General features: G+C 50.0%; 1 protein-coding gene across 1 annotated transcript in view; it reads right to left on the bottom strand.

Annotated features, from left to right (window-relative positions):
• Window positions 1-27,054, bottom strand: part of LOC120395011 — a 57,936-nt gene that overhangs the window by 2,689 nt on the left and 28,193 nt on the right. The window contains exons 7-19 of the mRNA XM_039519182.1: window positions 22,964-23,206; window positions 21,817-22,065; window positions 20,329-20,388; window positions 18,118-18,171; window positions 17,682-17,843; window positions 13,715-13,927; window positions 12,485-12,538; window positions 11,958-12,194; window positions 10,041-10,103; window positions 9,655-9,711; window positions 8,814-8,893; window positions 4,610-4,674; window positions 3,706-3,934 (exon numbers count right to left, since the gene is read on the bottom strand). Of these exons, the coding sequence (XP_039375116.1) occupies window positions 3,796-3,934; window positions 4,610-4,674; window positions 8,814-8,893; window positions 9,655-9,711; window positions 10,041-10,103; window positions 11,958-12,194; window positions 12,485-12,538; window positions 13,715-13,927; window positions 17,682-17,843; window positions 18,118-18,171; window positions 20,329-20,388; window positions 21,817-22,065; window positions 22,964-23,206 (1,676 nt within the window). The 3' untranslated portion in view covers window positions 3,706-3,795. The remainder of the gene's footprint in view (window positions 1-3,705; window positions 3,935-4,609; window positions 4,675-8,813; window positions 8,894-9,654; window positions 9,712-10,040; window positions 10,104-11,957; window positions 12,195-12,484; window positions 12,539-13,714; window positions 13,928-17,681; window positions 17,844-18,117; window positions 18,172-20,328; window positions 20,389-21,816; window positions 22,066-22,963; window positions 23,207-27,054) is intronic.

Genomic DNA, 27,054 nt, shown 5'->3' with positions numbered 1-27,054 from the left:
AAAAGAGGGTAATATAATTAATACCAATCAATATGGGTTTGTGGAAAAATTGTTCCTGTAAAACTAACTTGATATCTTTTATTGATGAGACTGCAAGTTTAGTTGATAAAGGTAATAGTGTTAATGTAACATACTTAGGCTTCTATGAGGAATTTAACTTGGTACTGCATGATATTTTGATTAAAAAACAAGTTAAAAGGATTAAAAGCTGCTAACTGACATCTCAAAATATAATTCTATACAAGGAATCATCATCATTGAACGGGTATGTTTCTAGTGGCATCCCACAGGGATTGGTTTTTGGCCCTATGCAATTTAACATCTTTATTAATGACCTGGAAAAAACAAAATCATCACTCACAAAGTTTGCAGGTAATACAGAAATTGGGGAGTGGTGAATAATGAAGAACGCAGGTCACTGATACAGAGTGCTCTGGATTGCTTGGTAAAGTGGGCTCAAGCAAACTATATGTGTTTTAAAATGGCTAAATGTAAAGAAGTTACTCAACTTGTGCAGTAATGATGGCTCTTTGAGACGTGTGTTCCTATGGGGACTTCACTGTAGGGTGCGCCACTGTAGGTGCGTCTGTGCCCCTGCATTGCTGATTGGAAAACTTTAGTAGCAGTGTCTGTTCAGCCTCCGCATGCACTGCTCCTTGCCTGGCTAGCTGGCATGTGCGTGCGTTACCTCCTCAGTTCCTTCTCTACTGCAGAGTCAACTACTAGAACTCTGAAGTAGAGGGGAGGCAGGTGGGTCATGGAGAACCCATAGGGACACACATCTTGAAGAACCATCATTACTGCACAGACTGAATAATTTCTTCTTCGAGTAGTATCCCTATGAGAACTTCGCTGTAGGCAACTCCTAAGCAGTGCCTACCAGTGGAGGCTGGGACTTCAGAGTCAAGTCTAATATGGATGATAGCACTGTGGCACCAAATTTGGCATCTGCAGACAAATCCCCCAGGATGGCATAGTGTTCTGCAAAGGTATGTGCAGATGCCTAGGTAGTTGCTCTGCAAATTTCTGATATAGGGATACCCTTGGAGAAGGCAACAGATGAGGCAATCGACCTTGTAGAATGTGTTACATTATGCAATTGGTAACAGAATTTAATGCAGCCCAAGACCCCCTTGGAGAGTGTCTGAGCTGAAATCGCTGCACCTTTTGATCTATCTGCAATGGAGAGGAAAGTCTTGAAGATTTCATGAAAGCTCTCTTCCTGTCCAAAAAGAAGGCCATACACTCTCCTTATATCGAGTGTATGGAGGATGATTTCCGTATTATCCTGATGAGGTTTGGGATAAAAGCTGAATAAACTGATTTATGTGAAATTCAGAAGTTACCTTGGGAGTTCATTCTGGATGTGCTCTAAGCGTGACCTTGTCCTGTCAGTTCTGTTGGTAGAACCGCGGAGGAGGTTGATGCCTGAAATGCATCCGTGGCGTGGCGGAAGTGTGTAGGCCCAAGGATTTGAGGATGGCTCTAGAGACTTTCAGGAGATATAGCCTTTATTCTGTCTTCTCAGAAAACTGAGTCCGACCTTAAAAGGGGAGATCCTGTATGGTCTGCTAGATCTCGTACAGAAGACCAGAGACCTGGAGCCAGGAGCCTCTTCTCATGGCCACCCCTGTAGTAGGGTGACCAGACAGCAAGTGTGAAAAATCGGAACGGGGGTGGAGGGTAATAGGAGCCTATATAAGAAAAAGACCCAGAAATCGGGACTGTCCATATAAAATCAGGACCTCTGGTCACCCTGCCCCATAGCCATGACTCTTGTGGCAGCATCAGCACCGTCCAGTGCTGCCTGTAGGGAAGCTCGGGAGATTAGCTTGCTTTCTTCAACCAAGGCTGAAAACTCAGCCCAGGAGTCTAGGGGGAGCAACTCCGCAAATTTTCCCATTGAGATGGGAAAGGGCGCGATAATTGGAACCACAGTTGCCCAAACCAGAGGCTGTGGGTCAGAGGGGTGGTATGCCCAGTGTCCATAGTGAAACTGGCATATGGCAGATGAAAAGAGTGGTGGGAAGCTAGGTCATCATGCTCACGCTCTGATTCTGATGAGAAGGGCAGTGCATGGCAAGAAGTTGTCAGCAAGCCAAGGGTTCCGGGTGGACTCGGTACCGGGGCCCCAGTACTGAGCAACAGACAGCGAGAGTCTGATGCGTCTGACACCGAAAGATCTGTCATTCCCCGGAAATCTGGTGGTGCAGAGGGCACCAGTACCAGCAGAGGCTGTCGGTGCCGAAGCTTATACCAACAGAGTCAGAGACATGGGCCTGATAGCACTGTCTGTCAGTGCCTGGCATATCATTGGCAGTACCGGTGTTAATGACTGTACTGATGGAGCTTTCCTCAGGGCGGATCTTTGTTTCTCGTGCCCACTCAGTACCAATGCTTTGCCTGCACCTATTGGGTCTTTTGGCTGTCACACTTGCTCTGTTGGTTCGGTACTGCGCATGCATTGGGTACCAGATTTAGATGGCTTTACTGCTGTCGGTACCAATGCTACTGACCGAGCCAGAGATTGTTTTCGGCTTGATCGGGGCATGCTATGGGGACTCACTGGTCGTTTCTTAGAGGCCTTTCATGAGTGGCTCACAGACGTCTCTTTGAGCTCACCTCCCCTAAAAGGAGAGGATTGTGGTGAGAGCTCCCACCAGGACTATGAAGACTGAAGGGTGACTCCATGAGTAGGAGTTTGAGCCTCAGTTCTCTTGTCTTTTCTGGATTGAGATCTCAGTAGCTAACACAAGCCACACTTCTGTGGAATGTGTTTCTCTCCCAGACAGCGAACACACTGTGAGTGCCTGCATGCCCGGGCTGAACGGACATTGCTACCAAAGTTCTCTGATCAGCAGCACAGGGATGCAGACGCACCTACCGTGGAGCACCTTACAGTGGAGCAACCACAGGGACATTATTAGAAGGAAAATGTGTAGATCTAGGCACAAAGAATGTAGATCATACTTACTGGATGGAGACTCTATTTTGGGAAGCCGGGACTTTTGAAAAAGATTTGAGGGTGAAGGTGGATAATCAGATGAACATGAGCTCCCAGTGTGATGCTGTGACCAAAAGAGCTAATATGATCCTGGGACACATAAATAGGAGAATCTCAAGAAGGAGTAGACGGGTTATTTTACCTCTGTATTTGGCATTGGTGCAACCTCTGCTGGAATTCTGTGTCACGATTACTGGATTAGAAAAAATGCCTTCTAGTGATAGGCTCAAGGACTAAAATGTCTTTAGATTAATAAAGAGAGTGGCTTGATCACACTCTACAAGTACCTATATGGGGAACAAATATTTAATAATGGGTTCTTCAGTCTAGCAGAGAAAGGTCTAACAAGATCCAATGGCTGGAAGTTGAAGCTAGACAATTTCAGACTATAAATAAGGGTATATTTTTGACAGAGAACAACCAACCACTGGAACAATTTACTAAGGTTCACTGTGGATTCTCCATCACTGACAATTTTTTAAATCAAGATTGGATGTTTTTCTTAAAGATAGGTTCAGGGAATTATTTTGGGGAAGTTCTTTGGTCTGCGTTGTACAGGAGGTCAGACTAGATGATCACAACGGTCCCTTCTGGCCTTGGAATCTATGAATCTAAATACCTTTAAAAATCTGGCCCATGGAAATCTGTGTGGCTGAAAGGAGCTATAGAATGCTCCTTATAGCAGTATTTTACTACTGTACCTGCAAGGCACAGGAAGTGTGGGAGGTGAACGGCTGCCACAGCCCCGGCCTCAGCTGGTTCCACCACCCAGACGGTGAACAAAGGGCCGGCTACCATCCATTGCTGCCAGATGCGCTCAGATGCTGATCCCAGGAGTCATATCCATAGTGGACAGTCACGGCTGCCCTCACCTCGAGCCCCAGTTCTGTTTCAGAGCAACGGAATGAGCCTGCCCTGGGGAAATGAACCCTGCACAGTGCGGGAAGAAAAGAGTTCAACACTAGTGGATGGATCTCTCTCACATCCTTTTCTAACTGATCCCAGGTGCCTTCACGTTTATCCCCTTAACTCTGCCTCCATCTTAGCCCTGTGCTTTGATATCAGGATTACTCTCTGTATAACAACAAAAGCTGGGTGACAATGAGAACACTTTGCCCTTCTCAGACCCCGTTCCTCTGAGGAACTAATTGAGTGGATTCATTAGCCTCCTCCTCAACCTCCTTGTGAACTATGGGAACAATTTTCTCCCCAGTTTAGAGATGGGGAACCTGAAGCACAGGGAGGGGACGTGGCTTCCCCAAGATCACTCAGTGAGCAAGTGGCAAAGTTGAGAGTAGAACCCAGATATAATCACTCCCAAACCCTCCACCACCCAATAGCACACTAGACCCCACTCTGTTCCCAGAGCGGGGGATAGAAACCACAAGTCCTGATTGCCCCTCCCCTCCCCTCCAGCTCTGACCCACAAGACCCCATTCCCCTCCCAGGGCTCTCAAGATTTCTGGTTTTGCAATCACCTCACCCCCTGCTCTGATCTACCCACCCACATGAGTGTCTCTTTGCATGGAGCCCACCCCTATGGGATGCTGTGCACTCAGACTGCTGAAGCGGGGATGATACCAAACTCCCAGCCCCAGTTCGCACCTGTATGTCTCCTGCTTCCCATCTGGGCCTCGGACAGTCTCAGGCTGTATTTCTTCTGGAGGATCCTAGAACACAGGAACAGGCATTATCTTGGCCCAACTGTAGATTTCCCATTGCAGAGCTCTTTGATAAGGGAACCTGGGCAGCTGTGGCCAAGTGTTCAGCTGGGGACTGTTTCCCTGGCCTGGGACCCTGGCAGCGTGGCTGGCAGAAGGGACTCCATAGACAGCTAGTTTCCAACCCCAGGATCAATCATTCCCCTGGGGTTTCTGTTTCCCAGGTGACCAAGACACCCCAGCCCTGAGCACTGGTGAAATACTCAGAGGTACGGTTGAGGCAAGGGAGAGAAAGAGAGATGGGAAGTGCTGATAGATGGACAGACAGACAAGGATCTGAGTGATCCCACAATTCTTTACCCCCTCTGGAGGTGTCTGAGACCCTCCTTGTCCTCATGTAAGCTGGGCCCAGGGGGCTATCCCCTATCTCTGTCTGTGACACTGCATCCCATAGCCATTACAGTGATAAGATTTGGATATAATTATGATGCATCTTATATAAGATATATGTGAGGTGTCTATAGAACAGTTATGGTTTGCTGAATATGATTATTCTATTTGTATAAATGTATCATTTTTGTATCTTATGAATATTATGAATATGTTATGAATATGGACTATGTACCTGTATTTCAAATGTGTTTGCTCCTGTGGTAACACCCACAGGGTAATTTGCATCCAGTCTGGCCAGCACATTATGAATGAAATATTCAGGTTGAATGGCCCATCAACAAAGAAAATGAGCCAAGGAAAAGCTTATCCTCACTTGTGGATGCTTCAGTTAGCCTGTAAATAATGGCTGCCATGACTCAAAGCATGCAAGGGCATGTGATGAGATCACATGATACTGAACTCCATTTTGGTACCTGTATTTTTCCACAAACTGTGTGGGAACTTGGTTTGGAACAAAGGGGTTTCCTACCGTATGGAAAAAATTATAAAGAGGGGAAGTGATATCACCAATTGGCCTCACTCTTCCCAGAACTCAACACCTGTAAATGGTGCTGGAAGAACAAAAACTTTGAACTAGGGAAGTGCTCGTGCCAGGCAGGAAAGAAGGAAGCCTGCTTGTGTATGAAACCTTCGTATATTGTTTATACTATCTAACAGGGTGAGACACTGCTTGATTCAAATCCTATCTAGTATATTAGGCTTAGATTGCATTTTTGTTTTAGGTGCTAGGTAATCTACTTTGATCTGTTTGCTATCACTTATAATCACTTAAAATCTTTCTGTAGTTTATCTATCTATATCTATATACACATTTTACCTAAAACAGTGTAGTTTGAGTGTAGTGACTGGGAAAAAATCTCAGCTCAGGAACAAAAGTTGGTGCATGTCCACTTTCCTTTGTTAAAGTGGCAGACTGAGTAACACCTTTTATACTGGTCAGGCTTTTGACCAGGGTAGGACAGGACAGGACAGCTCCAGCATCCTAGACTAGGGAACTAGGGGAATTTTGGCTACAGCCTCTCTAGTGTTGGTTCATGCAGTGGCTGGCCAGAGCATTAATTAATGGAACTGGGTGTGGCCCCTGCCTGTAGCTGTTTGTGTGAGGGAAGCTTGGAGGGCTTTGCAGCTTGTCACGGTTTAAGAAGAAACACAGGCTGGTAAGAAAGAGGGCTCAGCAGTACCCCAGTTCCAGGTTGCATCCCAGGGGGAAGCCCATCACACTCTCAGGGTGTATCAGCCCCTCTTCTTGCCCCCTCCCTGTAAGCAGGGATATGGAGGGTCCTGTCCCTCTGTGGGTGACAGGGTGGGGGAAAGGGTCCAGTTGCCAGGGAGATGAACTGGGTGGGCCTGAGGTAGGGCTGGGAAGCCTGGTTGAAATATGTGTGTCTGGGGCGGGGGCGGGGGAGCAGGGGGCAAGCTCAGGCTACATTTAAAAAGGTAGCGTATGGCCCTAGAGCGAGCTGCTGCTTGTGGTATGTTCACACAGCAGCACAGGTCAGGAGCCATCAAGGAGCAACTTCTTACATGTTAATGGATTCTACAGTGCAACTAACATCTTAATGGAACGGGAAGGGTGAGCTGCCAATAGTGGTGGGACAAGAAGTAGTGGACAATGGTTTTGCATAGGCTTGAAAAGGAGAGGCGCCCAGTCTCTCCATTCGGGTGCTTAAAGTTACTGTAACAACCATGGAATAAAACAGTCTAGGCTTGGGATGCAGACCCTGGCTGAGATTTCTCTGACCGACCCTGTTAGCAACTGCACATTGCAAACATTTCACAGCATGGCCTTTATCCCCATTCCACTATAACAAAATATACGGTGGGAGGCAGAAGCACTGAGGAATCACAGAGCAACTGTGTGGCCTCGTGGAGAGACCCGTGGACTGAAACTATCCCTAGCTCTGCCACTGGCCCACTGGATGACTTTGGGCAAATCATTGCATCTCTGTGCCTCAGTTTCCCATCTGTGTAATGGGGATATTGCAGTAAAGTTCATGGAGATCTATTGATGAAAAGTGCTGTATAAAAGCTAGGTCAGTTTTGTTATTACCTATTCCAGTAGTGTATCAACGGCAAACCTAGGCATGCTGCACAACTGTCTAAATGACCACTGACTCCTACAATATTTCTGTTTTCTTTCTTTTTAAGTAGGTAATTCACTAAAAAAAGCCTACAATAATGCAGAGCGTAAATTGCCTGATGGTATCTCATGCTCTCCCAGAATGTTGAGTTCAGCAAAACTCAAGCCTCTGCAAAGCAGAAAATATACAGTTAAGGTAAATACATATGCAACTCTGCCATGCTGGAGCTGGCACTAGCCACTAGCAATTGTCTGCATGCACTCCAGCTGCATTCACTGTTGGGTGTAGCTGTATTGAATGATGGAGATGTTAGCTGGAGCAGCTTGGTGTGACTGTGATATGAGGAGATGTGGGTCTGAGCCCCTGGTGTGTGCTCAAAGGAAAGAGATGCATGTGTAACTTGAGGATAGATCACTGGCAGGACACGGGTCTTCTTGCCCTGGGGATTGTCAGCAGTGAGGTGGGATATGAGAGTAGTCTGTGTTAAATGAAGGGTAAGTGAAAGCAGAGCGATAGATGGAATCCTGCGAGTAAGGGATGTAACAGAGGGAGTGAAGGAATTGTAAAACTGAACAAGTGGGGGGTTGTTTCTGGGGAGCAGGCTCCGTGTTTGAGTGTTGAGCAGGTGCATGCAGCTCCTGTTAAATCCAGCTGTGACAGCTGGGTGGTGGGCAGCCAGACCTAGTGGTCAGAGCCACAGTCTACAGTCACAAGACAGGAGGCATGAGCCAGCTGAGTCAGCATAACAAAAGATCAGAAGCAGGAGACAAACTGGAGGTCAGAAATCATAAGCCAGATATGAAGAGTCAAGCTGGATCTGGCTGCCAGGAAATCAAGGAGCACAATGTAAACATTGCAGAGTGGAGCCCAGTCATTCAGACAGCTTTCTGTTCCTGCTGCTGGCTGAAGTAGGGCCACTGGGACAGTCTGCAGTTTTGGGGCACTGCTAATAGGATCTCGGGGCAGAGCCTCATGCTGGAGCTAAACTTCATGGGTCCTAGGTAAGCCAACATCAGTAGGCTGTCAGGTGGAGGGTTGGAGGGTGGCTGCTCCCCTGTAGATCTGGGTCTGACACGATCTTACCAAAAAGAAATTCTACCTTGACAAAGAGAGGGTGTTTGCCTCAGTGCTATATATATGATGTGCACTACCAGTAAAGGCAGAATGCAAGTATGGGCATATTGGGACAGTGTCCAAAAAAAGGTGGAGTTAAGGTTGTGGGGGCAGGTACCTTCAGGCTGTATTTTCTGGTTTTTTGAAGTTTGAGTTTTGCTGAGTTTGGCATGCTGAAAGGGAACGAAATACCTCTGTGAAACCTTGATTCTGTGTTCAGGTAGGGTTTTTTGTCAATGAATAGCTCTGGCGAGGACAGAACCTGGGCAGCTGTGGGCAAGTGCTCAGCCGGGGGCTCTTTCTTTGGCCTGGGACCCTGGCAGTGTGGCTGGCAGAGGGAACCAGTGATCAGCTGGGGCATTTCCCAGGTGACCAAGATGCCCCAGGTCTGAATAGGCAGGGAGAAGATTCTCAGGGGTAGAGTTGAGAGAGACAAATTTCAAGGGAGACCAACAGAGAAACAGGGTGGGGGATGGGGAGAGAAAGAGAGACAAGCCCCACCTCCTCCTCTCTGGCACACCAGTTACATTTGTGCTGTCCCCTGAGGAAGGCAGTGAGACTCTGACGCCGGCTGGTCTCACCTGTGGCAGAGAGGGGGATACATGTCCTTTCATGTGTCACATTCTTGCAGCACCAAACAAGCCCCATCCCCAACTTCATCCCTGAATCAGAGTGATGGGACCTGGGTGTTTCCATTGACAAACTGCCCTGCACAGGGGTCTGTTCTGTGTGTCTGCCCAACTCCAAAGCTTCTGCTATGTAGGGAACACTGGGCTCATGAGGCCTGTGGGAAGAGCTCTGCACTGGGGGAGAGGCTGGGGTGGGGCAGATTCTAACAATTTTGATTTTTAATGAAGAAGCTGGAGGAAAATTCAGTGATTTTTGCAATTTTATTTTCCTGTTTTTTGACCGTCTGGATTCAAAATGACTGAAGCAAAAAGGTTAAATCTGACTTGTATTGTAGATCTCACTGAGATCCAGACATCAATCCCAGTTTGAAAAAGAAAAAAAAACCACTGGCTTCCTTTATCAAGGGCTATGAGACCTAATGAGGAAAATGCTATATTGCTCTCTCTCTCATCCACAGGACATTCAGGTCAGGAAGGGGGATCATGGTGGAAGGAGGTGGGTTGGGGGAGTGATGGGAGGGGGAGCCCAGACAGATCCTGCAGGCACTGGAGATTAAACCTGATGCAGGAGACGGGGGCAGTGGCAGTGTCTGATCAGGGGATGGTCAGAGCTAGAGGCCAAGGGGACCATTTGGTTGCTCTCTGCTCCACCATGAGTGAGGCCCGTCAAACCACCCCCTCCCCACCTCACAATCAGTTTCAACCTCACTTACCTGCAGATCCTGCCACAGAACCAATGGAGGGTAGGAGAGTCTGTTGACAGATGATCCCTGGGGAGGGATGAATTATTAACATACTGTCATCTTTCCCCAGCCCTTTCCATGTCAATTGCTTTCAAGGAATATACAGGCAGCCAACTCTGGGGTGGGACACAGCAGCTGGCTAATAGCTGTACAAATAGGAGCTTGGGACAAGAAGTGAAAGCACAGCATTAATCAACAGGACTTTGAGGCCACCCACTTGTATAGCATTGTGATTGTTGGGAAGAAAGAGCAAATAGGGGCCCCACTGGTCCTGTGAGAACAGAACACCTTTGGCTGCAATGGGCCAGTGTGCATGTTAGATAAAGAGGAGCAGAGCTATATTCTGCTCTACCCACCTCCTGCCGCCTTCATCGCTGCAGCAGAACTAGAGTCGGATTCAGTCTCTTTACTGGTGAATCCTGAAAAGAAAAATAGAAACTGACAAAATTCCAAACAATCTGAGCCAGATTCTGATCTCTGTGACCCTGGTGTAAAGCTAGAGTGACCCCACTGATGACAATGGAGTCAGGGCTAGATTCTGATCTCAGGTACAGTGATACAATTCCGGAGTGACTCCAAAAGGGACTAACCCCAGGGTCACTGAGATCAGAACCTGGTCCTAATTCTGTTGACCTTAGTGGGGTCACTCAGGATATCCTCAAATCACCTTAGCTCTGCGCTCATACAGGAGGAGGTGAATAGGTTGAAAACTGGTATTTTAAGAAGTCAGAGGTAGTGAAATCCAGGACACTGCCCATGTCTAATCCAGGCTGAGGAAAATGGATCCAGTCCCAGCACCATGTGGCACCTTCCTTAGGGAAACGTCCAGAAGGACTTTAGAATATTAGCCCAAGCCCCTGAAGCAACAGTGTTGTGACACCCAGGCCTGGAACTGTTTTTGTCCAATCCTGCAGTGAATTTCCACTGGGGCATGTTCCAACCACCTGGGCAATTGTGCTCACTCACCTGATGCTGATGTCAGTTCTTCAATGGAAATTTGATCATGACGAACTTCCTGATTTTAGTGCTCCACCGGACAGTGGGTGGTGTGCAGGTCCTGGCTCCACCTCCTCCTCACCCCTTAAAAGCCCTGACAGGGTGAATTTTCCCCCAGGATCACACTGAGAGCTGCCCCTCTGCTCCCTGGAGTGCTGGGGCTGTACCCGTCCCCAGTCCTTGCACAAGGCACACAAGGGACAAGGCTCCTGTGTGTCCAGCCCCCCCTCCATTTCCTCCCTCCCCCCAAACACACACACAACCAGCAGGGAAGGGACACAATCTAGTTCTTCATAACAAAACATCCCTCTGGTGCCTTTCACCCAGAGCAATCCCCAAGCACTTTCCAAGCTGTGCAGACGAGATCACCTGCCCTACACTGAAATGCAGCTGCCTCTGGGGTGGTGCATGAAACACATTTACCATCCCTGCACAAATTTAAAGCAAGAAATGAAGGCAGCAGTTTTTGGCAGTTGGCACTAGGGCGGGACTCTGGATTGCATCACTCGCTGGATCAGAAGGGCACAGAGCAGTGGTGTTCAACATTCAGCCTGCAAGCTGGATTTCACCCCCAGATCCCTTCCTTCTGGCCCACTGCTCCCTCTGACATCTGTGCAGGGACCCAGTGCACAGATGAAGCAGGCACGAGGTGTCAGAACCAGATTAGGAGGAGCTGAGGGTGGAGCTCGGACCTGATCTCCTGTTGCTGTGCCATCAGCTGTGCCAACAGCCAGGGGCTCAGCAGAGTGGCTGTTTCCCCTATGGACCCCCCCACCCCCTGCTAGGTCTGGGGATGTGGCTCTCTCTCTGCCCCACCCCCTTCTACTTAACCTGACACAGGGCAGCTCTGCAGATCTATGCTGTCATCAGTTTCATCCTGCCCCCCATCACTAAAGCATCTGGGCACCTTCCACCTAATACCAATAGCAGCAGAGAAGGGCTCACTGGAATTCATGGAGTCTCGGGATCTTTTCAGAGTCACTAGTTTGGTCATTGAAGAGTTAAAGCTGCTGGGCTATTTATACCCCACCTGCAGCTCCTGCCCTGGCACCACCCAGCTGCTTAAAAAACAGCATCCAGCCCCAGCAAGCGGGGTTAAAGCCTAGAGCAGAGATAATTATCGGGTTGCCAACGCTCCCGGACCAGACGCTATTGCTGCAAAATCACATCTGGTCCGGGGGACTTGGCAACCCCAGCTAGTGACCCTGTCGGGAGGGGCTTGGGGTGCAGCCCCCTGGGGGTGCAGCGGGAAGTTATTTTCCCCTGTTTGATTTTACCCTCTGGCTCTTCAGTGAGGCTTTCGCTTGTTGCCTTCAGCGCTAGGTACGGCTGGTCCTGGTGCCACGTGTCATGGGTTAGCTTCAGCTCTTGTGCGGGAAGAAATCTGGGCGCTTGTCGAGACCTTCGGAGTAGAAAATCAGACCGTACACGCCGATGAAGCATATGCAGGATTCTGTCAACTGAAGAGGCGCGTCGAATCAGCTTCTCCCGGTACCGCTCCACAAAATGTTCCCCTGAGCCGAGGGACATAAAAACACCCCAGTGAAACATGGAGTTTGGTTGCAAGGCTCCTTCAGCTTCTACCTAGGGCTGTTTAGCCAGAGCCCTGAGCCGCGGGTGGGGCAAAGCTGCCCTGCCCCGGGGGAGCTCCCAGACAGTCTGTGCTTCGACTCACCCTCCCTTCCCGACGAGCAAGAGGATGTGCTGACCCCACTGTCCATGTGCATGGTGCAGCCTCCTCCCCTGCACAGCCCCACAGTGTGGTTCACTAAGGGTTAATCCCACTGGGTGATTTATAACTCACATGTAGCTCCAGGGCTGGTGCTGGTGGACGGCATCTGAGCCGGGGTACTTGCACCTGCAAGAGAGAGCAATTGGGAGAGAGAGAGAGAGCGAGCGAGCACGCAAGGACTGACTCACTGGAACAGAAGAGATCTCGGAGCCAAGGGGTCAAATTGGGGGATGATCTTCCTCCTGTCTGGGACCACCCCAAGCTCTGGGATCTTGCTGGCCTCCTCTCCTAGCCAATGGGAGCCCCTCAATCCAGCTCCCACATTTGGGTTAGACAAACACCTGTCAGGGATGGTCCAGTTATGATTTATCCTGCCTTGAGTACAGGGGACTGCACTAGATGATATACTGAGGTCCCTTCCAGTCCTACACTTCTGTGATTCCCTACCCCTGGGTGGGCCCTGCCCCTCCCTCTGGGACCAAGGGTCCCTTCTCTCCCCTCACCTGCTTCTTCAGCAGGAGGAATCCAGACCTTGTTAGAGAAACAAGCAAGGATGGGGAGAAATGCTGCTCATCCAGCAAAGATGGTAGGAGCTCAAAGGTGGAGAGCAGGGAGAGGTACATGCAACCCCACCACCACCTATTCTAGACACCACCCACCACTGCCTGATTTAACTCTCACCCCTGCCCTCTTTGGTAAAAAAGATTTGATCTGAGGTTTTGGCCTGGGTCAAACTCCACCCCCTCCCATATTCTGGAGGGGTTAGAATCTGACGGCGGGTTATAAATTCCCCAACCTACATAACAAACGAAAGCAACCCCCAGGGGCCTGATCCTCCCACGAGGGGGTGCGTAGTTCCCATGGTCAGGAATGGGAGCTGCCTGCAGAACTGAGGTAACAAATACCTCAAACCTACATAACAAGCTGAAGTACCCGGGGTCCTGATCCACCATGGACGAGTGAATGTATAGTTCCCATGGATGGGAACGGGAGCTGCCTGCAGAACTGAGCCCCAGCCTATCGGGCAATGTACAGCCCAGCTCTACACTGTGCAACCAGAGCCAGCTCTGTCTGGAATGAACCCAACAGCACCAAACACTGAAATAATCTCAGCCCAGGGGCAAACGCTCCCATTATAGGGTCGTGGGGATGGGGTAATAATCCGTGCCAAGCTCTGATGCTGCAATGCTGGGCAAGGGATAAACAGCCAGAGAGGTGATCTAGTGTCGCCCTCAGGATGGGATCAGGGTTCACGATGGGGAACATGGGGAGGTGATTTCCCTGATGTCGTCATTTATTTACCCTTTAGCTTTTCAACCAGGCCTCTGTTTGTTTTCTTCAGCACCTCGTAGAGCCGGTCCTTCTGCCGTTTGCCCCAGCTCGGCACCAGCTCGTACAGCTTCCGCATCTTCTCCTGGCTGGTTTTCTCAGCTCTGATCATCTGATATTGTTCATCGTTCAGTATGTGCGGCCGATTCCGGAGTCGTCCACCCCTGCCAGTACGTCGCTTTGATGCTTTTTGAAGCCAATTGAGAGAATGTTGCTCTGAGATGTCATTGAAAATAAATCCTGAACTAATGTTTTTAGGGATCATGTGCTACCTGGCACAGGGCAATGGGTGGGGTGGTCACGTTCCCCCTCCCCACTTATCCACCCACCCCCCACAACTCTGTCTCCTCTCTGGCTGGGGAGGAAACAATGAAAAAGTGTTTTCCCCATAAAGCTTCCTCCTCTTGTAGTGAATCCCCACTTAGTGCTCACCTGGACTAAACCATTGTCCGTTCCCCTCCCACCACTGCTGGTGCTGGCTCTTGGGATGCAGCAGGCAGCACAGATCCTGCAGGGTAGGGGGCAGCCCAGGAACCGTAGTGCTGCCTCCTCCTGGTGGGTGGGCACAAAGCAGGAAGGAGATCCAGTGCCCACACACACAAATCAGGCAGACATGCACACATTTAAAGGGTACTTTGAGGAGTGAGGGAAGTCTCCAGTGGTTACTTGTTGCTCTGTGTACCCCAAACCATCTGCCAGTCCAAATATGACTCCTCTGGTTCCTGGTCCTTCCCCACCCTCACCTTTTTTTGGTCGTTTTTGGTGCTGTTTGGCCACAGCCCTGAGCAGGGCTTGGGGTAAAACTGTCTTGGCCCAAGGGGGAGCTCCAAGATGGAAGGTGACTCCTCGAGGCACGATCCATCACTTCCCCAGCTCCTCAGTACACAAAGGAACAGACTGGGCACACTGTCTGTGTTGGGAGTGAGGTGTGTGTAGTATTTGGCTGAGGAAGGGCAGTAGGAATGTGGGGGGATCAAGGAAGTGGTGGGTAGGTATATGGTAGGGTGGAGGGGTGTGGATAGAGGGGGCAGTGGAGACAGAGGAGGGAGAGGTCTAGGTTAGGAGAGAGAGTTTGAGATGGATGGGAACAAAGGGCTGGGAATGAGGTAGTGATCACTGGGGAGGGAGAATCTGAAATAGTGCCGAGATACTAGGTGACTTTTGCTCTGTGAATATCTGAGAGGGACAGAAAAGATACATAAGGAGGGGGAGATCACAGCAAAGGGAAAGACAGAATAAGGGGAAAAAAAGGCAGACAGGCAGAAAGAGGGAAGATATGGTTACTAACCTTGTTGTAACTGTTGTTCTTGGACATATGTTGCCCAAGTCCTTCCACTGCAGGTTTATGTGCATCTAGCACACAGCTGTCAAAAATTCTTCCCTCGGGGGTACCCATCAGGATAACATGAGCACCCTCTGTAGTCTCACACCACTATGTGCAGGTACAAAGGGTGGAGTTGCCCCCAACCTCCCTCAGTTACTTCTTTCTGGATAGATTCCTCAAAGATCAACAGGTACAAGTCGGTTAATAACCATTTCTTCCTCCTCAAGTGACAGTACATGTCCATTCCTCTGTTGGTGACTCGCAAGCAGTTCAAACTGGATATGAGCTCGGAGTCTACTTCAACAGGGATTGGAGAATCACATGACCAAATCTGGCATCGTCCATGGACTGCTGAGAGATGTCATAGTGAGAAACCAACGTATGGACTTATAACCAAGCTGCCACCTTACAGATGTCCAAGATAGGCATCTGAGTGAGAAAGGCGGCAGAATCTGCATGAGACCTGGTTGCTTGAGCTAATACCCTACTCAGGGGAGTCATATTAGCCAAGTGGTAGCATGAAAAAATGCTAGCTGAAATCAAAGAAAAGATTCATTGGGAAGACATTGGACTCCCCTTCAATGTGCCTTCAACCGCAATGAGCAGTTGCAAGGTTGATCTAAATATCTTAGTTAGATCAAGGTAAAACCCCAAAGCTCTTCCAATATCCATATATTTCTCATCTTTAAGTTTATGAGGCTTTAGAAAGAAAGTAGGTAAGTAAACTGCTTGATTAATATGAACATTGGAAACTACCTTAGTAAGGAACTTTGGGTGAGGGTGAAGGTAAACTTTGTCTGTATAGAAAACCATGTAGGGAGGTTCAGATATCAGAGCCCATAATTCCCCAACTCTCCTGGCTGAAATAATCACTATCAAACAGGCCACTTTCATTCAAAGGTTTAGCAGCAAACAGGACAGCAGCGGCTCAAAGAGGGATCCATCACATTTGCTAGTACAATGTTCAAGCCCCATGGGAGAATTGTGTCCTTTACCTGTGGATATGACCTGTCCAGACCTGTTCAAAACCTGATAGACATTGGGTTGGAAAAAGTAGGAGGATTGTACCCACAGCAGGGTGGAAAGCCAAGATAGCTGCTAGATGAACCCTGATGGAACTAACAGCCAAGCTTGTTGTTTCAGGAACCAGATGGAGAATATGTTCCATTTTGCCAGGTAAGCTCTCCTAGTGGAAGCCTTTCTACTATTTAGAAACACTTCCGGTACCTCTTTCAAGTAGCATCTTTCCAAAGGCATCAAGTATGAAGCATCCAGGCTGTCAGGTGAATTCAGCCAGTCAAAAAAATGGAGAATAAAATTGCAAAAATGGTTCAATTTTCTTCCAGCTTCTTCATTAAAATTCCAAATTCTTAGAATCTGACACATTTCAACCAGCCTTATAGTGATCTCTCTCTGATTGGCACCTGTAGGTGCTTTCACAATTCTAATAGTAATAACTTGGTTAAAAAAATTAAAAAGTTGAAAAAAGGTGTTTTTTTCTTGACATTTTTGCTAGTCCATGACTTTAAAAAAAACCAAACATTTCCCATAATTTCTCTCATTAAAATAGGGAGTAAATTTTGAAATTAAAATGTTGAAATCTGAAAAATACTGACCAAGTCCTAGTTTGAGACTCGCCTACACAAACACTTAGTTCACAGCAAGCTGGGTTTAAATCTACCCAACACTTAGCATCATTCTGGACCCTGCTGCTGCACACTAGGGAACAGCTGCCTCTGGGGTGGAGCATGAAACACATTTACCATCACTGCACAAATTTAAAGCAAGAAACGTAGGCAGCAGTTTTTGGCAGTTGGGCACTAGGGCGGGACTCTGGATAGCATCACTCGCTGGATCAGAAGGGCACAGAGCAGTGGTGTTCAACATACAGCCTGCAAGCTGGATTTCACCCCCAGATCCCGTCCTTCTGGCCCACTGCTCCCTCTGCCATCTGTGCAGGGACCCAGTCCACAGATGAAGCAGGCACGAGGGTGTCAGAACCAGAGTAGGAGGAGCTGAGGGTGGAGCTCGGACCTGATCTCCTGCTGCTGTGCCATCAGCTGTGCCAACAGCCAGGGGCTCAGCAGAGTGGCTGTTTCCTCTATGGACCCCTCCACCCCCCGCCAGGTCTGGGGAAGCGGCTTTCTCTCTGCCCCACCCCCTTCTACTTAACCTGACACAGGGCAGCTCTGCAGATCTATGCTGTCATCAGTTTCATCCTGCCCCCCATCACTAAAGCATCTGGGCACCTTCCACCTAATACAATAGCAGCAGAGAAGGGCTCACTGGAATTCATGGAGTCGCGGGATCTTTTCAGAGTCACTAGTTTGGTCATTGAAGAGTTAAAGCTGCTGGGCTATTTATACCCCACCTGCAACTCCTGCCCTGGCACCACCCAGCTGCTTAAAAAACAGCATCCAGCCCCAGCAAGTGGGATAAAAGCCCAGAGCAGAGATAATTATCAGGTTGCCAACGCTCCCGGACCGGACGCTATTGCTGCAAAATCACATCTGGTCCGGGGGACTTGGCAACCCCAGCTAGTGACCCTGTCGGGAGGGGCTTGGGGTGCAGCCCCCTGGGGGTGCAGCGGGAAGTTATTTTCCCGTTTGATTTTACCCTCTGGCTCTTCATTGAGGCTTTCGTTTGCTGCCTTTTGCGCCAGGAACAAACTCTTCTGTTCCAAAATGTAATGGCTCCGCTTCAGCACATCTAGGGTTGTGTCAACTGAAGAGGCGCGTTGAATCAGCTGCTCCCGATGCCGCTCCACAAAATGTTCCCCAGAGCCAAGGGACATAAAAACACCCCAGTGAAACATGGGGTTTGGTTGCAAGGCTCCTTCAGCTTCTACCTAGGGCCATTTAGCCAGAGCCCTGCCCCGGGGCAAAGCTGCCCTGCCCCGGGGGAGCTCCCGGACAAGCTGTGCTTCAATTCACCCTCCCTTCCCGACAAGCAAGGGGATGTGCTGACCCCACTATCCATGTGCATGGTGCAGCCTCCTCCCCTTCAGTGTGGTTCACTAAGGGTTAATCCTGCTGGGTGATTTATAACTCACGTGTAGCTCCAGGGCTGGTGCTGGTGGACGGCTTCTGCGCTCGGGTACCCACACCTGCAAGAGAGAGCAAGTGGGAGAGAGAGAGCACAAGGACTGACTCACTGGAACAGATGAGATCTTAACCCCCCAGTTTGACCTCTTGGTCCTATCTTCCTCCTGTCAGGGGCCACCCCACACCCTGGGATCTTGCTGGCCTCCTCTCCTAGCCCATGCGAGCCCCTCAATCCAGCTCCCATATTTTGGTTAGACGAACACCTGTCAGGGATGGTCCAGTTATGACTTAGTCCTGCCTTGAGTGCAGGGGACTGGACTAGATGATGATGAGGTCCCGTCCAGTCCTACACTTCTGTGATTCCCCACCCCTGGGTGGGCCCTGCCCCTCTCTGGGACCAAGGGTCCCTTCTCTCCCCTCACCTGCTTCTTCACCAGGAGGACTCCAGACCTTGTTAGAGAAACGAGCAGGGATGGGGGAGAAATGTTGCTCATCCAGCAAATATGGTAGGAGCTCAAGGGTGGAGAGCAGGGGGAGGTACATGCAACCCCACCACTCACTCTAGACACCACCTACCACTACCTGATTTCACACCCTCACCCTCTTTGGTAAAAAAAGATTAGATCTGAGGTTTTGGCCTGGATCAAACTCCATCCTGCCTCCCATATTCTGGAGGGGCTAGAATCAGGCTATGCGGCTGTCTAGCACTCACCCCCTACCCATCCCTTCCTACGCTATACCCCCCTGCACAACCCACCGACACACACACATATGCAGAATACCCCTGCACAACCCTCTCACACAGAATATACCTTCTCAGTTTTTTCCTGCCTTAGGTATGAGCAATAGGGGAGAGGAGGAAGCAGGCAGACAGGAGCAAGCGGGGGCAGGGCTTGGGGGAAGAGGTGGAGCAGTGGTAGGAAGAGGCAAAGCAGGGGCATGGATGTGGGAGGGGGACGGCAGGAACGAATGGGTCCACTGGAGCGAGGGAGTGAGAAAAGGTGAGGAAGGGAGGAGGGATGTAACAGCAAAGGAAAAGGAGTATTGTGGGGGGGGGCAGACAGAGTGAACTCAGCAGTGGGGACACGGCTGGGATGGGAGGATGGGGTGGAGCAAACAGCCAATCTGAGAGAATAAGGTCAGCAGTGATTGCACAGAGGATTGTAACTGGCAGGTGAGGGAGAGGCAAGCAGCCAATCACAGGAGAGGAAAAAACATCCAGGGTTTGAATTGTAGCAGGCAGATTCTGCTGACATCCGGGCACTGGGGAGAGCTGGCCTAGGGATGGGGAAAATTGCTGGGGACACATGGGGGTCGGACATTCCTGTCTACAGAGTGGGGCCCTGTCCAGCCACTTCCTCGGTGGGAGGGGGAATTCGCGCCTTAGATGGGGATGCCCAGAGCCCACATAGCTGGGGGGGACTGGATGCCCTAGGACTGAGGCTGACCTTGGGGGAGCATGGTCTGTCCTAGTGCCCCTCACAGGCTCTCCCCAGCAGTTCATCAGAGTCATTGGTTAAGCTCAGACAAAGTCCCTTCCAGTCCTCAAGACCTGGCTAAACAGACAGGAGCTCACTGCTGTCAGGGACTCTAACCCCGACAGCACCCCTTTAAAGCTTAGTGTTAGCCTATATAAACAGTTTTATTACGTCATACATCATTCACTTGAGCAACCCACCCCCCCTTTGTCTAACAACTGGAAACTAGACACTTTTAATATACACGCATGCCTAGTCTCTATGTCTATAGCATTAGATTAATAATATCTTAAACACCAAAAGTTAGGAATGCAGGGGAGTTTTAAACAAGCCTATCACTCAACCTGAGAGTTAGAATCTGAACTGTGGGATGCTTGGGTTTCTTATCAGTTATCCAAACACTGTTTCTAACACAGCACATCTGGTACTATGCCAGGAATGCAACCCCTGGTTTATCTCACATTTTCCAGGGCTTTGTGAGACAATGCTGCTTCTCAGTATTTTCCACTCTGGGATTACCCAGAAACCTCTGTTAGCCTGACTTCAGTCAGGTTGGCATACCTGTTTTTTCTGCTATATCTTTATTCAGGCCTAACACTGCCATGGGGGCAACGATGCTGCTGCCCCTGCATGGCCCCGGAAATTGGGGCCTATGCAGAGATGGAGAGGAGACGATGGGGCATTGCAATCTCTGGTGTGGTGTCCAGCCCACCAGCTGCCTGGTGCTTTGGCTGCCCTCACCCAGGTGCATAGTGTGAGCCTTGGAGGCGTGATACACGGGGCCCTGGTTCTTCATTGAGCCTAGAGAGCACAAGTGAGAGAGAGCCATTGCCCAGAGACCCCACATGAGCTGGATCCCCTCATAGCCCAGTGAGAGTGACAGCTGCTGAGCTCTGGATGGGGCAGTGGGGAAAATGCATCCTGCCCCCTTTGACATGGATTCACCCATGGACACAGTTAACAGATACACAGCCCTGGGGAGCTAGGATGAGAACTGGATCAGATCAATGGGCCATCTAACCTGGGATCCCACCTGCTCCCTGCCACCCCAGATCAGACTCATGGGCCCATCTAGCCCAGTATCTGTTGTTCTCTGCCACCCATCCACCCACAGAATTGCTTTTTAACCTAGTGCTGAAATGCAGCCACTTCTGGGATGGGACGTGGCAGCTGGCTAAAAGCCACGCAGCGACACTGCACAAAAACAAATCTGGGACAGGAAGTGAAAGTGAATCATGAATCCACTGCTGTAGAACTGCAGTTGGGAATAAAGAGCAAATACAGTGGCCCATTGGTATGGTGAGGGAAGAAGGACCTTTGGCTGCTATGGGCCAATACACATGTTAACGGGCTTGTCCACATGGCCAGTTAGTGTGTGGCAAACCGGTGTAAACCTACAGCACACTAGCCTGCAACTCTCTAATGTAGAGGTTCCCAAACTAACCCCCTTCTCCACAGTCAAGTCACATGCATGCCCCCCTTTTTCTAAGCGGACAGAGGTGGTGTCTGGTACCTGCCAGGGGCGGGTACTCACCATGTGGCAGTTGAGGAAGCCTTCTGCTCCCTGCAGTGGTTAGGGTGGTCTTGGGTGCCTGGACTCAGCTCCCTGCCTGTCCCCCACCCACCACTGTGTTCAACAGGGCTGAGCTGAAAGGCCAGGGTCAGGAGGGGAGCAGACAGCTGCACCGACTGAGCACTGGCTCCCTGTGGAACAGAGTTCGCTGCTGTCCCCGGCCCTTGAGCGCAGCCCCATCTGCTTGCCCTGCACAGGCTCTTTCCAGCAGAGGACAGGGCTCTGTGCCCTGGATCTGCAGTGAAGGGACAGGGTCAGCAAGGGGCTCTGGTGGCAGGACAGTAACTAGACCTGTGGTGCCACTTTCCACTTGCAGAGTCCCTGGTGGCCTCCCCAGTAGAGAAGGGTAACTGCAGCTGCTATGGCAGGGTCAATGCCTGCCCCTCCCGTGTTGGGTTCTCAGGGTGGCCAGCGCTGGACGGGGAGGCTGCCGGGGTGGGGGGGGGCAGAAATCGGTGCCGTCATGGTGGATGTTGACACTAACCCACAGGCTCGGTGGCCTGCTGAGGTGACTCAGTGTGGTGCTGGCATTAGCCACCTGACGTTGCCACTCATCCCTCTGAATGTTCCTCCAGGCCCTCCCAAGGGTGATGGTGGGGGGATGTGCCCCACAGTTTGAAAACTCTGCCCTGAGCAAAGAGATTATAGTTATCTACCTGCAAACTCCTCAACAAGGGCTCTGTTTGTTATCGACACAGCCCGGTAGAGCCAGTCCTTTTGCACCCTCCCCCAGCTCGGCACCAGCTCATACAGCTTCTGCATTTTCTCCACATTGGATCTCCCGGCGCTGATGCTCTGGTATTGCTCAGGGGTTAGCGTGTTCCCCCTAAGTAGCTTCAGGACTCTGTCCACTTCTGGGACTCTCTGGATCAGCTTCTCTCGGTGCCGGTCAACAAAGTGTCCCCCTGGAGAGAGACATTTCGTTAAAATAAATGGCAATTGCTGATTTTAGTGCTCCACAGAGTAGTGGGGGGCATGCAGGGCCTTGGCTCCACCTCCTCCCTGCCCCTGAAAACCTCTCCCAGGGTGAATTGTCCTCCAGGGTCACACGGAGAGCGATTCTGTGATTCCCCACCCTTGGGTGGGCCCTGCCCCTCTCTCTGGGACCAGGAGTTCCTTCTCTCCCCTCACCTGCTTCGTCACCACAAGGAATCCAGACCCTGAAAGAGGCATGAGCAGGGATGGGGGGAAATGTCACTTATCCTACAAAGAAGGTAGGTGGTCCCAGGTAAAGAGGAAAGGGAAGGTAAATACAACCCCACCATTTACTCTAGTTCCACCCCACACTGCCCGATTTACTTCACACTCCTGCCCTCTTTGGTTAAAGAGACTGGATCTGGGGTTTTGGTCTGGGCCAAACTTCACCCCCTCCCATATTCTGGAGGGGTTAGAATCTGACTGAATGTTACAAATACCCCAACCTACATAACAAGCCAAAGCAAGCCCCAGGGACCCAATCCCCCAGTTAGGAGTGGGTGTGTAGCTCCTATGGATGGGAAGGGGAGCGGAACTGAGACCCAGCCAATAGGGCAATGTGCAGCCCAGCTCTGCCCTGTGCAACCAGAGCCGGCTCTGTCTGGAATGGACCCAACAGCACCAAATAATCTCAGCCCAGGGGGCAAACGCTCCCACAGGCTCATTGCACATTATAGTGTCGTGGGGGTAGCGTAATAATCCATGCCCAGCTCTGATGCTGCAGTGCTGGGCGAGGGATAAACAGCCGGAGAGGAGATCTAGTGTCGCCCTCAGGATGGGATCAAGGTTCATGATGGGGAGGTGATTTCCCTGATCTCATTTATTTACCCTCCAGCTCTTCAACCAGGTGTCTGTTTGTTCTCTTCAGTGCCTGGTAGAGCCGGTCCTTCTGCCGTTCGTCCCAGCTCGGCACCAGCTTGTACAGCTTCCACATCTTCTCCTGGCTGGTTTTCTCAGCTCTGATTGTCTGGTACTGCTCATCGTTTAGTATGTACGGCCGATCCTGGAGGAGTCCATCCCTGCCAGTATGTGCCTTCAATGGTTTTTTAAGCCAATTGGGAGACTGTAGCTCTGAAATGTCATTGAAAATAAATCCTGAACTGATGTTTTTAGGGATCATGTGTTACCTGGCACAGGGCAATGGGTGGGGTGGTCATGTTCCCCCTCCCCACTTATCCTCCCATCCCTGCAACTCTGCTTCCTCTGTGGCTGGGGAGGAAACAATGAAAAGTTTTCCCCATAAAGCTTCCTCCTCTTGTAGTGAATCCCCACTTAGTGCTCACCTGGACCAAACCACTGTCTGTTCACCTCCCCGCACTGCTGGTGCTGGCTCTTGAGATGCAGAAAGCAGCACAGATCCCGCAGGGGAGGGGGCAGCCCAGGAACTGTAGTGCTGTCTCTTCGTGGTGCATGGGCACAAAACAGGGAGGAGACCCAGAGCCCTCTCCCCCCCCCACAAATCACACACACATACACACATTTAAAGGGTTCTTTGAGGAGTGAGGGAAGTCTCCAGTGGGTACTTTAAGGAGTCCGGTGGCACCTTAAAGACTAACATTTATTTGGGCATAAGCTTTCGTGGGTAAAAAACCTCACTTCTTCAGAAAGCTTATGCCCAAATAAATCTGTTAGTCTTTAAGGTGCCACCAGACTCTTTGTTGTTTTTGTGGATACAGACTAACACGGCTACCCCTGATACTTGACAGTGGATACTTGTTGCTCTGTGTGCCCCAAACCATCTCTCAGTCCAAATATGACTTCTCTGGTTCCTGGTCCATCCCCACCCTCACCTTTTTTTGGTCGTTTTTGGGGCTGTTTAAGCACAGCCTTGAGCAGGGCATGGGGTAAAACTGCCCTGGCCCAAGGGGGAGTCCCAAGATGGATCATGCCTCGAGGAGTCACCATCACTTCCCCAGCTCCTCAGCGCACAGAGGGACACGCTGGGCACACTGTCTGTGTTGGGAGTGAGGTCTGTGTGGCGTTTGGCTGAGGAAGGGCAGAAGGAATGTGGGGGGATCGAGGAAGTGGTGGGTAGGTATATGGTAGGTGGATGGATGCGGATAGAGGGGGCAGCGGAGAAAGGAGAGAGAGGCCTAGGTTAGGGGAGAGAGAGAGAGAGAGATGATTGGGAACAAAGGGCTGGGAATGAGGCAGTGATCACTGGGGATGGGGAGGGAGAATCTGAAATAGTGCCGAGATACTAGGTGACTTGTGTTCTGTGACTATCTGAGCAGGACAGAAAAGATGGGTAAGAAGGGAGAGAACACAGCAAAGGGAAAGACAGAATAAGGGGACTGAAGGGAGACAGGCAAAAAGAGGGAAGATACGGTTACTAACCTTGTTGTAACTGTTGTTCTTGGATATATGTTGCCCAAGTCCCTCCACTGCAGGTTTATGTGCATCCAGCACACAGCTGTCAGAAATTCTTCCCTCGGGGGTACCCACCAGGATAGCATGAGCACCCTCTGTAGTCTCACACCACTATGTGCAGGTACAAAGGTGGAGTTGCCCTCAACTCCCCTCAGTTAGATTCCAGAAGAGAGGGGAAGGAGGGCAGGTCGTGGAATGGCCACGAGCAACATATCTCAAAGATCAACAGGTACGAATTGATTAGTAACCATGTCTTCCTCCTCAAGTGACAGTACATGTCCATTCCACTGTAGGTGACTTGCAAGCACTTCAAACTGGATGTGAGCTTGGAGTCTACTTGAACATGGATTGGAGAATCACATGACCAAATTTGGCATCATCCCTGGACTGCTGAGAGATGTCATTCTGAGAAATGAACGTATGGACTTATAACCAAAACTGCCACCTTACAGATGTCCAAGATAGGCATATGAGTGAGAAAGGTGACAGAATCTGCATGAGACCTGGTTGCTTGAACTAATAACCTACTAAGGGGAGTCACATTAGCCAAGTGGTAGCATGAAAAAATGCTAGCTGAAATCAAAGAAGAGATTCAGTGGGAAGACACTGGACTGCCCTTCACTGTGCCTTCAACTGCAAAAAGCAGTTGCAAGGTTGATCTAAATGCCTTAGTTAGATCAAGGTAAAACCCCAAAGCTCTTCCAATATCCAAATATTCCTCATCTTTGTGTTTATGAGGCTTTAGAAAGAGTAGGGAAGTAAACTGCTTGATTAATATGAACATTGGAAACTACCTTAGTAAGGAACTTCGGGTGAGGCTGAAGGTAAACTTTGTCTGTATAGAAAACCATGTAGGGAGGTTCAGATATCAGAGCCCATAATTCCCCAACTCTCCTGGCTGAAATAATCACTGTCAAACAGGCCACTCTCATTCAAAGGTTTAGCAGCAAACAGGACAGCAGCGGCTCGAAGAGGGATCCATCACATTTGCTAGTACTATGTTCGAGCCCCATGGGAGAACTGTGTCCTTTACCTGTGGATATGATCTGTCCAGACCTGTTCAAAACCTGATAGACGTTGGGATGGAAAAAGTAGGAGGGATGTACCCGCAGCAGGGTGGAAAGCCAAGATAGCCGCTAGATGAACCCTGATGGAACTAACAGCCAACCTTGCTGTTTCAGGAACCAGATGGAGAATATTTTCCATTTTGCCAGGTAAGTTCTCCTAGTGGAAGGCTTTCTACTAGTTAGAAGCACTTCCTGTGCCTCTTTCGAGCAACATCTTTCCAAAGGCATCAAGTATGAAGCATCCAGGCTGTCAGGTGGAGAGCATGCAGGTTGGAGTGGAGGAGGTGCATGGGTTCTGGGAAATGATGCCTGAATCCAGTGAGGGAGAAAGTGGAGGTCTGACTGATAGGGTTAGCAGTGCTGAGAACAGTGCTCCTGGGGCCACGCTAGGGCTATATGAATGAGGTGAGTAGCCTCGTTTGAACAAAGAGGAATTGAAGGGAAGGCAGACAGCAGGCTGTTTGACCAGGGTAGCGGAGAGGCATCACTCAACGAACCCAGGCTGCATCCCACTCTGGAACAAAACTGATGGCATCTTCTGTTGGCCCTTGTTGCAAACAGGTCCCTTGGGGAATTCCCCATAGTTGGTAGATGGAATGGCCATGTCTGGACAAAGTGACCACTCGTGGTGCTCAGTGAATGACCTACTCAGCTGATCTACCAGTGTATTCTGCACCCCTACAAGGTGAGCAGGTCTCTGGTGAATGGAGCTGGTTACGCAACACTCCCACAGGAGAATTGCCTCTTGGCACCGTCAAGTGGACCAGGCACCTCCAGTTAGCACCAGTAGATTCCATCTCTCGACTTGTAGAAGAAGGCCAAGTAAACTAGCCAGATAGTCCCTAATTCCCTGACATTTATATGCATTTTCAATCTTGGGTCGACCAAACACCTTGTGTTTGCAGGGATCCAAACAGAGGTTCCCAGCTCAGACCAGAGGCATCCATAACTAAGGTGAGGGCTGGCTGTGGCAGAGCAAAGGGGACTCCCACACAACCTTCTGGGGCGGGTCTGTCCACCAATCCAGGGAGGACAAAATGTCCACTGGTATAGGATCCACCATGTCTAAATGATGACAGACCAGTGGATGCTTGTCACCTCTAAAGTTTAAGGTGGAGCTTGGGGTGCTGTATCATATACATGCACATTGCCATGTGACCCAAGAGGTAAAGGCAGTTTTGCACAGTGGTGACAGGATATGTCTGTAGACCTATAGCAATAGCTTGCAATGCTGGGAAACTCGAGGGTAGAGGGAAAGCCTTGGCCTTCGTTGAATCCAGGTCCGTCCCAGTGAACATAATTTATTTTTATACATGATTCAGGATCAATTTCTCCAATTTCACTAGCAGCCCCAATGCATCAAAGATGGACAAGATAACAGCTACGCATGACAGTACCTGAGACCCGGTCCAGCCTCTCAACAGCCAGTCATCCAGGTAAGGAAACATGTGTACTCAGGACCCTCACAGGAGCATCACGAGG

This window comes from Mauremys reevesii, unplaced genomic scaffold, assembly GCF_016161935.1.
Source record: "Mauremys reevesii isolate NIE-2019 unplaced genomic scaffold, ASM1616193v1 Contig9, whole genome shotgun sequence".
Lineage (NCBI taxonomy): Eukaryota > Metazoa > Chordata > Testudines > Geoemydidae > Mauremys > Mauremys reevesii.
Note: the sequence above shows the minus strand (reverse complement) of the source record. Positions and strands in the feature narration are given on the sequence as shown.